The sequence below is a fragment of the Montipora capricornis genome, chromosome 12 (assembly GCF_036669925.1).
Source record: "Montipora capricornis isolate CH-2021 chromosome 12, ASM3666992v2, whole genome shotgun sequence".
In the NCBI taxonomy this organism is placed as follows: Eukaryota; Metazoa; Cnidaria; class Anthozoa; order Scleractinia; family Acroporidae; genus Montipora; species Montipora capricornis.
Window position 1 is genome coordinate 9,982,155 of NC_090894.1, and position 15,000 is coordinate 9,997,154.

The following is a 15,000-nucleotide window of genomic DNA, read 5'->3' on the forward strand; positions in this document are numbered from 1 at the left end:
TATTGAAATCGTCGTGGATCTAATAAGATCAATCCTGGATGTATCTCAACATCTGGATGGGGGGTTGGGGGTGGGGGAACTTGGAGGATTTTTTTTTAAGCAAGAGAAAAAGTAAAGCAAAAGCATTTCTTACAGAGGGATGTTCATTGCTTCGGGCACTCAACTGAAACGCGCTAATTTGATGCGAGGAAAATTCGGAGGGGCTACAATTTGTTCTTTCTGTGGTAATATCGCATAAATAATAAATTTATGTGTCTGCCGCTTATAAAAATTATCCAAAATTAGCCAGTTATTGTAAAAACTCGCTTTGAAACAGAGGTGAACAGCAACTCTGCCATGGGCTGTCATAAATGTATATTCATTTTTCAGATTCGCTATTCTGAAGAATTAGGAGTTTCAGCTGAAAAAGCATCCAGACTGTTCATTTATCAAGGTTTGTGCTCCTCCGCTGGCCGTTTGCTTTCCGGCTTTTTATGCAATCATCCGAGAGTGGACACGTTCAAAGTTTACCAAGCTGCGCAATTTACCGCCGGATTGAGCACCATCCTCATGACTGCAGCCCCAACGTTTGCAACTCTTACCATCAGCATGGTATTCTACGGACTCGGCGATGGCTTTTTCTATACCAGTTTAAGTGTTCTTACTTTCACTGCCAGTCCACTCAAATCCGCTGCTGTGCTGGGATGGTATATGACAATTTCAGCGTTATTCTTGGCAAGCGGTCCTCCCTTAGCCGGTAAGTGTCACGAAAATTATCGTTATTCCTTTGGGACGAATCCAAGAATTCGGAGAGTAGGCTACTTTCGAAAATACCTTAATACTCTTTGTTTGTCCCCCAAGCATTGTCTTTGTTTTCTCTTGGGACCAATGTAAGTTCCAAGAGAAATTGGAAACAATGCTAGTCTAATCCTTATGCAAAATTTGGGTGGACAAACAAAGAGTATTATGGTATTTCCGAAGTGTCCTATTCTCGCTCAAAGATGGCTGTTGAGTTGAGTTTTAACCTTAGAAACTGATCTTGTTTACATGTTTTTATTTCGCTTTCAGGGGTTGACCTTCCTATCCCTTGATCCGCCCCAGTTCCTGTATTTCTTTTGCCGTTTTGGGGCCGTGTGTACGTACGTGTAGACATTGAAGCCAAATAGTCCACTGATCCCTTCCAGTTTATTGCAGACACCAGAGAGTCTGTTGACAAAGATGAAATTTGCATGAAAGCTCTTGTCTTTCTCGCCTTTAGGGGCTGATTAAGCATGAAAGTGAAAGTAGTTAGTGCAAATATCTTTTATTTTTCCATGTAAGAGTCCTACATCAAACAGACCCAAAATAACCTAACATGATTATTTTTCCCACTCAGGTCTGTTAGCAGACAAGCTGGGTTCGTATGTGGTGCCTTTCCGTGTTGCAGGTAGCATCACACTTTCCGGAGCCTTTATTCCGTTCATCCTGTTATGTTACAAAAGACCTGACCTCAGTTCCTCCGTAAACGAAGAAGAAGAGAGGCTTGTAAAGTACAGCGCCATTTAAAAAGATGCTTGTTGATCAAGAACCGCCTGAATGATACAGTTGCTTGCGAGTCGAGTAACACCAATTCATTGGTCATTTTGCAGCAAGAAGACCACCTCTTTCTAAAAACGTTTGGGAAAGTGAATACAGATGACTTGTTTGGTTGTAAGAATAACATACAGTGCACACTTGTCTAATCTTTGCCCAAAATTCGCGTAACATGGTTTTCAATTTTATTTAACGCTTAACCGTAGTTACCGTTATCAGATATTTAGAGTCAATGAAAACAATTAGAAAAATGTAAAGTGGAAGTCTCTCTACCATCGCAATACGCTTCCAAGGACCTATATTGTTTACTCTTTCAATACAGAAATTAAGAATGCTGACAATTTTTCTCAATTTAAGTCTAAATTAAAAAACTTTCCTCCCGAACTGACTTCCCCTTATTTTGCTTGTTTGTCTGTGTTCTTGCTTTTTAACCTAAATGTGTTTACAAATTAAATCAGACACGCCTACATTTTATCATTTTATATTTGTATTTTTTCTTGGGGTGCCTATAGCCGGAATAAGCCCTAATGATTACTATATGGGCATCCTCGCCTTATGCTTTTCTTTTATTGATTATTTAATATATCTTGTACTTTAATATATTTATTTTGTAATTTAACCTAACAAAAGTGGCAAAAATAAATAGATGAAGGGGTAGTTTCTAAAGAAACTGTGGTGCTGCGTCGGTGGGGAAGTAGTATACAAAAATTTGGTTTTATCAACGGAGTTGATAATGTAAATTGGCCACCGTACAGAGATTCTAAGAGCTAACGTTTCGAGCGTTAGCCCTTCGTCAGAGCAACGAAGGGCTCTGACGAAGGGCCAACGCTCGAAACGTCAGCCTTTAGAATCTCTGTACGGTGGCCAATTTACATTATCAACTCCGTTGATAAAACCAAATTTTTTAAAAATAAATAGAACTGCACTGAACTGAATTTGCGCATGCGTTTAGAGTGAGGTATTTTGACTAATCCTTCTTTGAATGACGTATCCGCGTACCCTGGAACCTGGGACTGAATACCAGGCCTCTCGTGAAGCCTTGGAATTATCCTTCAAGGTAAGTTACCTCTCGTCTAATTTTAAATTCTCCTCATAAGTACTCGGCATTATGACCCCACAGTGCGTTTTTCAAAGCGGGGAGACAAAAGTTCTCTTGATAACCGAAATATAACATTTAACAGAAACTTATAATTTCCCATATCACAATTTTCAATCACGATACAACGATTCTACCAACATCTTCCTCAGAAGAACAGATTAAGTTTCTTTTATAGGATTCTAAAAGGTCGACACATTTGACCAGTTAGCAAGGCTAATCATTTTATAAATAGGTACTTCCGATTGTTTGAGAGTAGCCTTAATCCAGCGACCATTAGTGCTAGTTGATACACTCTTATAATGGAAATAAATAACTGATTAGTACCCACGCGATGAGCTGCTGTTCTTTTAACGTATTCCAAAACGTGCAAACGGTGGGCACAGGCCTGGTAAACAAAGATTTCAAGAGGACCAGATCCAGGTAAGTAAGGTAAGTCGATTTCGCACCACACAGATAATGCAATTGTCCTTAACAGTCATGTCATTTACAGCGAGCGCTCTTAGGGTCTTCGAGCCGTTACCCCGGGGCAATCAACATAGCCAGTTTATGAGACAGAGTTTTCAGTGGCAGTTCTTTTAGAGGAACAAGGCCGTGTAGATGCATAGTTACGGTAGACACATCCCATGTATAGCTACATCTAGGTGCTGGGGGTTTCGTAACAAACAGACCTTACATCAATCTTGATACAAGGTGGTCACAACCAAGATCCCCCAGCTGTCGCAAACGGATTTGATCGTTGTAGATACCGCTGATAATCGATAGGTATTCACTGTACTATAACACTTACCTCTATCAAAAATATGAACTAGGAAGTCCAAAAACACAGTAACAGGAGCAAGACGAATATCTGCTTTGACCCTAGAACACCAGCTACACCACTCATTTCATGGCTTAGAGTATTGTTTTTGGGTTACCACTTGTCCACGACTTGCAGATGACTTTGGAAGCCCGTTCAGACATGGCTTGATTTTGCAGGCTTTCCCAATATAGGCCAGGTGGCCAGTTGAAGCTGATGACGAAGCAGGTGCACAGCGCCGTTGTGGGCCAACGTCAGTGGGCAGGTCCACCTTGGAAGTAGACCACACAGGTGCAACTAGCAAGAACGCTAAAAACTTGGTCTTGCTTCACTTTGGTCAACACCTTTAGAAGGAGACTAAACAGCGGAAAAAATGTAACAATTCATGTTAGTCCAACAAAGTGTAAAGACATTCGTGGCAAACGCTTCAGGTTCAGGATGCCACGAAACGTACTTACCTAACTTGTTGTTAAGACGTGACGCGAAAAGGTTCACTCGGGCTTACTAGCCACACGCTCGTCAACCCAAGAAAAAATAGTAGGGTCGAGGCTACACTCGGTTCGCGTTCGGTCGATGAAAGCGTGCTTACAGCAATCTGCATTATGGTTATCGCGCCCAGGAATGATGTTGAGCAATTATATTATAGTATTGCTCTGCAGACACCACAACCACAATTCTCTTGCTAATTTATTGAGCGAAGACCTTAACGTACGCAAGTATCACGCAATTTATTGAGCGAAGACACACGAATGGCGCCCTTAACGTCACGCAACGTCACGCGTCACGCAAGTATCACGCAAAGAAATTATAAAATCGCTTACCGTTCAATAAATTCAGTCAAGAAAGTGAGATATTGTAGAAGGGTAATGAATAAACAGCGTTTCAAATTTTTATGGCTATGCGATATTCCAAACTCGAGTTATTCGGCAAAGGGTACCACTCAAAATAATGGTTGTTTAGTATGGAGACTCCAAGTTGATGTCCCTCAGAGGGACACTAACATGGCGGCCGGAAACTAGTGGAAACATCTGAACTTTATTTTGGCTCTCTCTAAACATTTTTTCTCTCTGTTAAACTTAAAACATTCGCATAGACACTTCTCTTAACATATTGGTTATTCAGAACTCGAAAACACAAGGCGAATCGATATTTTCGTGTACGTGACATGTTCCTCAGAAGCAATCCAGATGTCACGCATTGTCAAAAAAACGTTTGAAAACCAAGCCGCTCTATTTTCGAAACAAAGCATGCTACCGAGCTGAAAACAGGCCAGCATATATATCTTTTAAAATGTTCTTTACCCATGAAGGTAAAAACTCAAAAGTTGTAATTTTAGTTTTTCTCTGACGTCACGTGTAAACCAAGAATAGGATTTGATATCCCTTAACTACGGTGCCCAGTAAGGGACATGCGATGCAAAATATATTTTGTAACTAGCACTGTCACTTAATTATCTAGCACTGTTTAACAGAAGGTTAGCGCTAACCAGGGTTGAGCAACCGGCCCAAGGCTGATTGAATAGTCCTGACTTAGTTATGTGATAAAAATAATTCTTTGTAAGCATACAATAAGTTGAACCAAACAGGACACCGAGCAATTTAGATCATACGTAAATCATCTCAAGTTCTTCAATTAATTCGTATGACACATGCAAAGGCACAACTACTTCAGTTCTTAAAGTTCAATTGAAGGACCCTCATGTGTTTACAGCGCCAAAGTTTTATAACGTCAATTTATTTTGAGGAGACCGTTCTAAAGGGCCCAAAAAAAGAAAACCACAGTCGTTTATATTGAAACATACTGTAGTTTCATATTAGCTTACTTACCTGAAACTGATGGCCATTTCTCAGTTGTTTCTCTCCACCGGTCCTCCTCGCAAACGTGATAGTTTGTGGTCATGGCTGGTCTGTGCTTGCGCTGCCATGACTTCGTTATCAGCGCTGGGCTTCGTTTTTAGCTTCGGAGTCTTTCTGCCGGTATTTATGGATTATTTCAATGCATCAAGGGAAATTACAGGTGAGTGCCTGTGAAGAGCTTTAATTCTTTTAAACCCAAAAGATTTTACCCACATTATTATGTTACTTTGTATATACGGGTCTGAAGCGAACAATGCGTGAGCCTGGTTTATTGACCCGACTCTTCAATCCGCATGCCCGATAACATGTTTGCTGACTATGATGACTTGACCCCCCTGTGTCTCGCGCATGCCATTACAGTAATTCTGCTATTGTTTAAGTGAGCGCACACAACATGAAGTATCACCTGAAGTTTCGGTCTCTAAGTAACCACCACGCGTGCTCAACACAGCGAGTTTTGACACATGGCATAGGTCTCTTTTCCCGTACAGCACAAAAAGAAAAAAAAGACCTTTGCTAGCCGGGAAAAGCAAAAGAAACATTCACCAGCAAGTTAAAAATGAAATAAATGTTTCTGCTAATCCTGGATTAATTTAATCGGCTTTCGAACAACAAGTAGTGTGATGATCAATCATTATTAGCTTTCGTAAAAACGCATTTCCAATTGGATGCTCACCAACCGGTTGGTGAAACACTAAACGATCGCATGGCAACTTGTAAAAAGAAGGAGTAGTCTCACTAGTGTTGTCATAAGTATGTTTGGATAAAAAACTGGGTCGTGTTGAAAATACGAGTGAAATAATCCTTAATTTCACAAGGAACTCATACGATTACTCGTTTATAATTTAGAGGAGCAAAAATTTCACACTTCCCAAGCCATTCAAAGATTCACCAAATTTTATAATCGTAACCAAACAACGAACTAGTCAATATAGCATTTTAGAAATACGGCCCTGCATGTGTTAAGGAAAAAAGCCCTTCTTGATTGACCAATCAGAATTGAGTAGGGAATTGAGTAATTTGACTCTCTATAGGATAAAAATAATTGACGACAACAACTTCAAGGGATTGTGTTTGTGGTTTCTTAAAAAAATGCCAGCCATTACTCAACCAAGGGTAATCTAATTATTTTCGGTTAATTGTAGCATGCATTGGTTCTGTGGGAGTAGCAATGACGTTCTTCAGTGGTCATATCTCAACCGCCCTGGTCACCCGAGTTGGATGTCGGATCACGTCCATAATCGGAGGAGTCTTCTGTGCCATTAGCTTGCTCGTCAGCTCCTTTGTGGACAACCTATATCTTCTCCTCTTTACCTACAGTGTCTTGTTTGGATTCGGTTGCAGTTGTACGTTTTCCTCTGGAATGGTTGTGATTAACCAGTATTTCAACAGAAGGGAGTCAATTGCTATGGGTATTTTAAATTTGGGGGTTGGAGGTGGCATCCTTGTGATGGGCCCCACTCTGGAGGCCCTAATTATGGCCACTGGGTGGCGGTCCACCTGTCGCGTAATGGCGGTAGTCGTTGTTATCCTGCGCTCCCTTGTTATTACCTTTGACCCTAACGTCGAGGCAAATGAAGAAATTACTCACGAAGAAACAGCCAGTGGAAATACGAGTCTTATTTCCAAAATCAAGAAGGTGTTTGACTTTTCTGTTTGGAAAGAACCTCCCGTTATTGCTTTTTTCATTCCTGCTTTTCTGTTGTCTTTTGGCCACTTTGTTCCTCTGATTCACATGGTAAGCAAGTTTGCAGTGAAATTCACTTATCTACAGCCAATTTTGACATCCAACACGAGGTGTCCCTATATGTCTAAGCATTTGCTACCTTTTCTCAACAATAAGGTAAGGGTAAAGGTTAGGCTTACTTTTAGGGGATGGGAAAGGACAAAACGCGGAGCCCTACTCCATGGCATACCCTATGGAGTACCTAAATGGAGTACCTCTAAAATCATTTATTCGCCAAATTAAATACTTTATCAACATGGTGAGGCATTTAGATGCACATTACCTTTTCCTAAGAAAATACGCGCGCTGATTGGTTAAAAATCGTGTTTCTATAACTCGATGGAGACACAGAACTGGCCCGAGCTGTTGACGTAGTGATGGCGCGAGCAAAGAGAATTTTGATAATTAGAGCTAACAAGTTTTTTTTCCTTTTCCTCGCCGCGTTGTTTTCTAAAAGAAATAGAAAACATGTACTCCGTGTTTCTATCGAGTTATAGAAACACTCGTGAAAGTTTGGGAGAACTCGAAAAAGCTGTGGAAACACTCGCCTGCGGCTCGTGTTCCCACAGCATTTCTCGTTCTCCCAAACTTTCACTCGTGTTTGTATAACTCAATAGAAACACGGTGCATGTTTTCTATTTCTTAAATATCTATGGGCTTACGCGGGCCTGTGTGGATATGCAAGGTAAAAATACACTATAATAAGGGATACATGAAATACCTACGCAACTTCAAGATGGCGGCCAATTCGTGAACTACATCGAACTTTAACAAAAGTTATATGTACATCTAAATACCTCGCCATGTTGATAAAGTATTAAATTTGACCAATAAATAAAGTTTCCTATATTTTAAAATGCAAGTCAACTTGAAGTATTTTTTTAAGCAAGAGAAAAAGTAAAGTATTTCTTACAGAGGGATGTTCATTGCTTCGGGCACTCAACTGAAACGCACTACAAGTTTTTTTTTCCTGTGGTAAAAGAGAAAAGTGAATAGATAAGTCGCACACCAGTAGCTGGGTCGTACAAATGAGAATGAAGCGACTGAGAGCATTGCTACTCCCCCTGGACGGGATGCTAGGCAATCGCCGAGTTACGCAACCCTGACAGCATGCCTCAGGTGTCCATTTATGCACCTGGGTGGAGAGAGACAGACAATGTAGAGCAAAGGAAACATTAAACAGCGACAGAGCTAAGCCCCAAACACGCAGTCATGGGGTCGGGAGACTGGCACACTGGCCACTGCACCACCACCACCACCCGGGAAGCGTGACAATGGCATTTTCCCACTTCCCCCTCCCCCCATAATACATTTTGTCTTTCATTTTCATTGTAAATGTCTTGTGTAGAGGGAGGAGCTCGTCACGCGGAACCGGCCGGCTACCACACCTATATTTTTCCTTGGAGTGATTGTTTTCTCAGAACAGCTTCCCCGGCAAGTTTTGTGTCTCTTAGCAAATCAACTCACGTTGTCCGCTCCGTTTACGTAATCTGTAAGTTTAAATTAAATAAAACAAAAGAAAAACACGAAGGAGACGAATCTAAACTAGCTAGGTCTGAAAATGATCACTCAAGTGAGGGTACCAGCTGTTGGCCCCATGCAGTGGAGATAGAGGGATATGTAGATATACCATTTTTTCTTTCCCACATTTTAAATGGTCCTTTGTATTTGCCAGTAATCATGTACATCACTGACGCATTTTCAAATGAGTGTTGAAGGCAATTTTTTTATGAGCTTGGTTTCGCATCGCCCTGTTCATTGATTCGCTCAAAAAAAATTTCGCGCCATATTCTCGGCCAATCAGATGCTTCATATCATATCATATCACTTCATACATCTTTATTTACCCTCGGATTTTTAGAGTAGCTTGGTGTAGCTAAAATCTCCGCGCATTTACCCTCCCAACCATGATACACCACAGAAGACAGACCGTAACAACGGGAACTACATGCATGTTTCAGCTTTCAGGCGTTTTCCCGCGACACTTGTATTTCTTGATAAGTGTAAAGTTATCTCTCTGGCCTTGATGAAGTCGCTTCGGTGTTCAAAAAAAGCAAACTCGGCTCATTTGAGAGATTAGCATCTCATTTACATTGAAACAGCAAACGGTATGCTGTTGCTTTACATAAAAAGAAGTTCAAAAAATTGTAACCGCAAATATTAGGCTGACGTTTGCCGGGTTTTCACTAGCGAGGCAAGCACAAGGGCAATCATAAACACAAGCACAAGAGATTCGTTTCAAGTGAAAACGAACCATAACGCAAGCACAAACAAGACGCAGACACAAAGATTCACTAGTTCCATGTTCTCTTTTACAACGCGGCGCTGCAAGTGAAACGGGTCTTTTTCATTGGACGAAGATCGCAGCTTGCGTTGTGCTTGCCTTACGTCTGGTTGTCACACAACGCAAACGAACGCAAGCATAAGCGCAAGTACACCGTTTTCACGGCGAAAGAAGCGCTCTTGTGCTTGTGTTGATGCTTGTGCTTGCGTCGCTAGCGAAAACTAAGGTCTTAAATCTCCCTATGGAGTGTTTTCACTCACGTGCTCTGTAAATTAACCTTGTTTTTACACCGAAACAGAAGAAAGCGACGTTTGCATGATACTGGAGCTCAATTCCCGGATGATTAGTTGGGGACACCAACATGGCCGCCGTCCCATTGTTTAGGCACCAATATGGCCGCCGTGACGTCACGTGAAAACATTCTATTGCCATTTTAACGGTCTCGTGTCAAGTTAACAAATTGATGTCTGTTATTGATCATGAATTTCGTCATAACATTGTCAACGCGGCTGAGGATCCACGAAAGGATAGCCGAGTGGATCCGCAGACTACTTTCGCAATCATTTAATGACAAAATTCATTATCAATAACAGGACAGACGCATGAAAAACTGAATTCTATTCGTTTTTTACAATAACAAAAGGGCAGAGGGGTCAAAATTAAGTCAAAACACGAGAAGAAAGCGAGACAAAAATGCGAGAAACTTCAATTTTATCCAATCTGACACGAGCAATATCGCGTCAATATCGCATTTATTATATATTTATGTGTCTGTCCGTTTAATTGACAATAAAAAATAGCCGGCAATGAGCGCGCGAAAATTTTGCAATCATTGCAAAGACTCGCTTTCTCGCTTTGAAACAGAGATGAACAGCAACTCTGCCATGAGCCGTCATAAATGTATATTCACTTTTCAGATTCGCTATTCTGAGGAATTAGGAGTTTCAGCTGAAAAAGCATCCAGACTGTTCATTTATCAAGGTTTGTGCTCCTCTGCTGGCCGTTTGCTTTCCGGCTTTTTATGCAATCATCCGAGAGTGGACACGTTCAAAGTTTACCAAGCTGCGCAATTTACCGCAGGATTGAGCATCGTCCTCATGACTGCAGCCCCAACATTTGCAACTCTTACCATCTGCATGGTATTCTACGGACTCGGCGATGGCTTTTTCAATACCAGTTTAAGTGTTCTTACTTTCACTGCCAGTCCACTCAAATCCGCTGCTGTGCTGGGATGGCGTATGACAATGTCAGCGTTATTCATGGCAAGCGGTCCTACGTTAGCCGGTAAGTGTCATATTCCTTTGAGACGAATCCAAGAATTCGGAGAATTGTCGGTCAAATGCCCCACGGGTGATTTATATATACTCTCGGAGAAATGAATGATTTTTAGCCTTTAAGGGATAAACGTAATTTGTTTAATGTCTTTAAAAACGTTTCTGTTTTGTGCTATTTCACAGACCATGCTCAAATTGAGTTATAACCTCAGAAACTGGTCTTGTTTACATGTTGTTCATTTCGGTTTAAGGGTTTACCGTCGTATCCCTTGATCCGCCCCAGTTCCTGTATTTCTTTTACCGTTTTGAGGCCGTGTGTATGTATAGACAGAGGATCCCCAGTATTGAAGCCAAATGGTTTAGATCCCTTCCTGTTTAGCGCAGACAGCAGAGAACCTGTTGAAAAAGATGAAATTTGCATGAAAGCTCCTGCCTCTCTCGCTTTCAGGGGCTGATTAAGTATGAAACTGAAAATAGTTAGGGCAAACATCTTTTATTTTTCCATTGGCTACTAAGGTGCAAAAGTTTGGTAATTTAGTAAAATTCAAATACTGAGTCGGAATGGTTTGGAATAGGGAAAGCGATTTACCCGGAAATTTTGACTTATTGTGATTACCCCGAGCTAATGAGCCATTTTTCTCATAAATATGCATTTTTTTTCATATTTCCGCGTCTTTGAGGCTTGCTTTAGCTCCGCCCCCTGAGTTCCCTTGAGAGTAACGGTGTACTTTCCAGTTAACTCGTTTTTAATACGATCGCTCACGAACACTTACGATCGCCACCGATAGTAGAAGGGGCGTGAAATCACACGACATCGTGTTTCTCCTGCGTGTTTCTCGTCGTGTTTCTCGTCGTGTTTCTCTCGTCGTGTTTCTCAGCGTGTTTCTCACTTGCGCGATAAGCGCAAGCGTATGCACAAGGACGGGCTTGCGACGTTTACACAGCAAGACAAGCTGAGGAAAATTTGGCATACGCAAGCGTAGTAACGTCCGAGAAGATCTAGTAAGATTCAAGGTGGCGTGCGAATCGTCGTGCTTGTGCAAACTCACGCGGGTTCCCACTTGTGAATTTAACACAACCGTGAGATAAGCATACCAGCAAGGAAAGGAAAAAGTTTCCTTTCTTGCGCTTTACGCTTATGCTTAATTCATGTTTATTTCAAGCCGCTTCTGACACAATTTTCTTTATGCTTGCTTGTGCTTATTGCACAAGAGGGAATCGGGCTTAAGCTGTCGCAAATCATGTCGCAAATGAGATGCAGGCTTTTCTATCAAACTATTCGGAGTGATCGGGTTTGTTCGGAAATCTACTGCCTGCAAACTGCTTGTAGTTTCATGGACAGTTATTCCACTGGGTATTCGCAGCTCCCAGAATTTTCCTATAGATTTGCATTTGTAAGAGACTAACCGCAACCAATTGAAGTCTATTAAGAACCAACATGAGAGTTCAAGTGAGACAAGAGTAATTTATGCCACAAAGCAAGTATATGTCCTACAAACAATAGCCATTCTGCGCCATGTCCCACATCAAACAAACCCAAAATAACCTAACATGATTATTTTTCCCACTTAGGTCTGTTAGCAGACAAGCTGGGTTCGTATGTGGTGCCTTTCCGTGTTGCAGGTAGCATCACACTTTCCGGAGCCTTTATTCCGTTCATCCTGTTATGTTACAAAAGACCTGACCTCAGTTCCTCCGTAAACGAAGAAGAAGAGAGGCTTCTAAAGTACAGCGCCATTTAAAAAGATGCTTGTTGATCAAGAACCGCCTGAATGATGCAGTTGCTTGCGAGTCGAGTAACACCAATTCATTGGTCATTTTACGGCAAGAAGACCACCTCTTTCTAAAAACGTTTGGGAAAGTGAATACAGATGACTTGTTTGGTTGTAAGAATAACATACAGTGCACACTTGTCTAATCTTTGCCCAAAATTCGCGTAGCATTGTTTTCAATTTTATTTAACGCTTAACCTTAGTAACCGTTATCAGATATTTAGAGTCAATGAAAAAAATTTTAAAAATGTAAAGAGTAAGTCTCTCTACCATCGCAATACGCTTTCAAGGACCTATATTGTTTAATTCTTTCAATACAGAAATTCAGAATGCTGACAATTTTTGTCAATTTAAGTCTAAATTAAATATTTTCCTCCTGAACTGACTTCCCCTTATTTTGCTTGTTTGTCTGTGTTCTTGCTTTTTAACTTAAATGTGTTTACAAATTAAATCAGACACGCCTAAAATTATCATTTTATATTTGTATTTTTTCTTGGGGTGCCCGTAGCCCGAATAAGCCCTAATGGTTTCTATATGGGCATCCTCGCCTTCTGCTTTTCTTTTATTGATTATTTAATATCTCTTGTACTTTTAATATATCTTTATTTTGTAACTTAACATAACAAAAGTGGCAAAAATAAATTGAACAGAATTTGCGCATGCGTTTAGAAGAGCGAAATCTTGTGACTTTTCCGAAAACTCTTTCATGTAAAGATCCGGGTGAAAAGCTTCAACATCAGTTCGATTTTGTTGAACAACGATGTTGAACAGCGATGGTTTCCCCCTTTCAACCATGTTGAATCCAAGTTGAATCGATGTTGAATGGGTTTAAAAGCGTTTGCCCCCTCTTTCAACATTGTTGGAGTATGCGCGTGCGCACTAATCGGTCTTTGAATGACGTATCCGCGACCCTGGAGCCTGGGACTGAATACCAGGCCTTTCGTGAAGCTTTGGAATTATCCTTAATCAAGGTAAGTTACCTCTTGTCTAATTTTGAATTCTCCTCATAAATAGTCGGCATTATGACCTCACAGTGCGTTTTTCAAAGCAGGCAGACAAAAGTCCTCCTAATTACCGAAATATCACACCGTCCAACAGCAATACCACTGGATAAACAGCCACGAGGAATAGCTGATGACCAAATATGTCAATCAGTTAGATCATTAAATAATTAAAAATGCAACCTAAAGCTTACAACAGGGTGCTTTCATGGACTAGAAATAAAACGAAAACCTCAACAGCCTGAAGTCACAAAATGTTGAACCAGTTTATTTGTTTATAACTGGAGGTAATGGTGCTGGGAAAAGCCATTTGATCAAAACAATTAACCACACTGCAAGGCTGTGCTTTAACAGCGCCCAGCCGCCTGAGGCGACTAACATTTGGCTTCGGGCCAGTGAGAAATATTACCCGGTCGCCTGGCCGGGCACTGTGGCTTATTGTATTTTGAGCAGATAAGGCAGCTAAAAACTTTAGCCCGAAGGGCTCCCTGAAATTTTCCTTAGAGCACAGCCTTGACACTGTAGTAAAAAAAACCTATAGACATGCTCCAATGAATACTGAGAAAACAACAGTGTAAATAGCACCATCTACTCGAGTAGCAGTAATAAACAATCATGGTACACACAGCATTCTCAATACCTAAAAATACAGGTGATGATGTGGAGGAAAATCCAGGTCCTACAATATTTGATATCATTGATTCAACAACCACTGTGTCCGCTGACTCTAGTCAAGGAAATGAGCAATCTTTGGTGTGAATGTTGTTAAGCAATGTGTAGCAATGTCACTTACGGCTACTATATACCATTAAATACAAGATATTAGTTTGCGGACTAATTCTACTTTGAACAATATTTTGGTTATTGGAAATAATCTATACAGTGCTAAAAGATGTTCTGCGCAAACAAATGACTGTTTGCTGTTAACTGATGTTCCAGACATTGTTCAATATTTGATAAAGTGTTTTCATTGCAATATATATAGTGTATTAATGCCAGTAGTTAACAAACAACAATTATTGTAATGCCATTAAGAGTTTGAAAATACTTCTAGAAGTGAATTTCTAAGAGACATATATGGACCAATGTTTGATGTCATGAACAACCGTCCAGTAAATGACTCACTAAATTGTAATGAATACTCTTTAACCAATATTGAAACCAACGGGAGGTAAACATTGTAGCACATCATTTGTGTAAACCAAAACATCACCTCATTACACGACTTGTAATGTCCAACAACTTGTTTTAATGTTGGCAAGTAAAACACATTTAAGTAAAACATCATAAGCATCGTATTCCAAAATCGCCCTCGCACACGTGAAAATGCATCCTTGGCTTTCACAAAATTGTTGTGACAGCCGATCCTTGACCGGTATTGCTCGATTGTTGTTCCCATGCTGGCGGCGAGGAGCAGACAACAGTAAGAGTACGAAATACTATTCTTCGAGAGTGCAAGACTCTTATTCAATGCAAGTATTTTTTTAGAGTACAATAACTCTTTCAGTTTGAAGTGTAACCCACACCGATAGTTCATGAAGCCGATAAATACTGGCTTGTGAGATACTCGTGAGGTACTTGTGGGATGAGGCCAACCAGCGCCAATGAATGTGGGCTTGAGAAAGCGTCTTAGCTTCAGTG

The 15,000-nt window shown here is 40.7% G+C and overlaps 2 protein-coding genes and 1 long non-coding RNA gene across 5 annotated transcripts in view; 2 read left to right on the forward strand and 1 right to left on the reverse strand.

Moving 5' to 3' along the window:
- Positions 1-2,213, forward strand: part of LOC138026504 (monocarboxylate transporter 8-like) — a 6,750-nt gene extending 4,537 nt beyond the window's left edge. For 2 of the 3 annotated variants that reach the window (XM_068873884.1, XM_068873887.1), the window contains exons 3-4: positions 370-736; positions 1,355-2,213. In XM_068873884.1, coding sequence (XP_068729985.1) covers positions 370-736; positions 1,355-1,524 — 537 coding nt within the window. In that variant the 3' untranslated portion in view covers positions 1,525-2,213. The other variant, XM_068873885.1, reaches the window with a different exon arrangement.
- LOC138026506 (uncharacterized) lies at positions 897-5,505 on the reverse strand. Its single transcript, XR_011127278.1, has 3 exons — positions 5,273-5,505; positions 3,438-3,803; positions 897-1,185 (listed from the first exon to the last, which is right to left on the reverse strand). It is a non-coding gene; the product is annotated as an uncharacterized lncRNA (long non-coding RNA).
- LOC138026505 (monocarboxylate transporter 10-like) lies at positions 5,155-13,094 on the forward strand. The gene is made up of 4 exons (XM_068873888.1): positions 5,155-5,462; positions 6,448-7,040; positions 10,230-10,596; positions 12,159-13,094. The coding sequence occupies exons 1-4, from the start codon at positions 5,282-5,284 to the stop codon at positions 12,326-12,328; spliced, it is 1,311 nt and encodes a 436-aa protein (XP_068729989.1). The 5' UTR covers positions 5,155-5,281; the 3' UTR covers positions 12,329-13,094.
- Positions 13,095-15,000: the final 1,906 nt, after the last annotated feature.

Coding starts and splice junctions, on each gene's coding strand:
- LOC138026505 (XM_068873888.1), top strand. CDS start 5,282: ATGGCCATTTCTCAGTTGTTTCTCTCCACCGGTCCTCCTCGCAAACGT. Junction 5,463..6,447: donor TGCATCAAGGGAAATTACAG/GTGAGTGCCTGT, acceptor GGTTAATTGTAG/CATGCATTGGTTCTGTGGGA. Junction 10,597..12,158: donor AAGCGGTCCTACGTTAGCCG/GTAAGTGTCATA, acceptor TTTCCCACTTAG/GTCTGTTAGCAGACAAGCTG.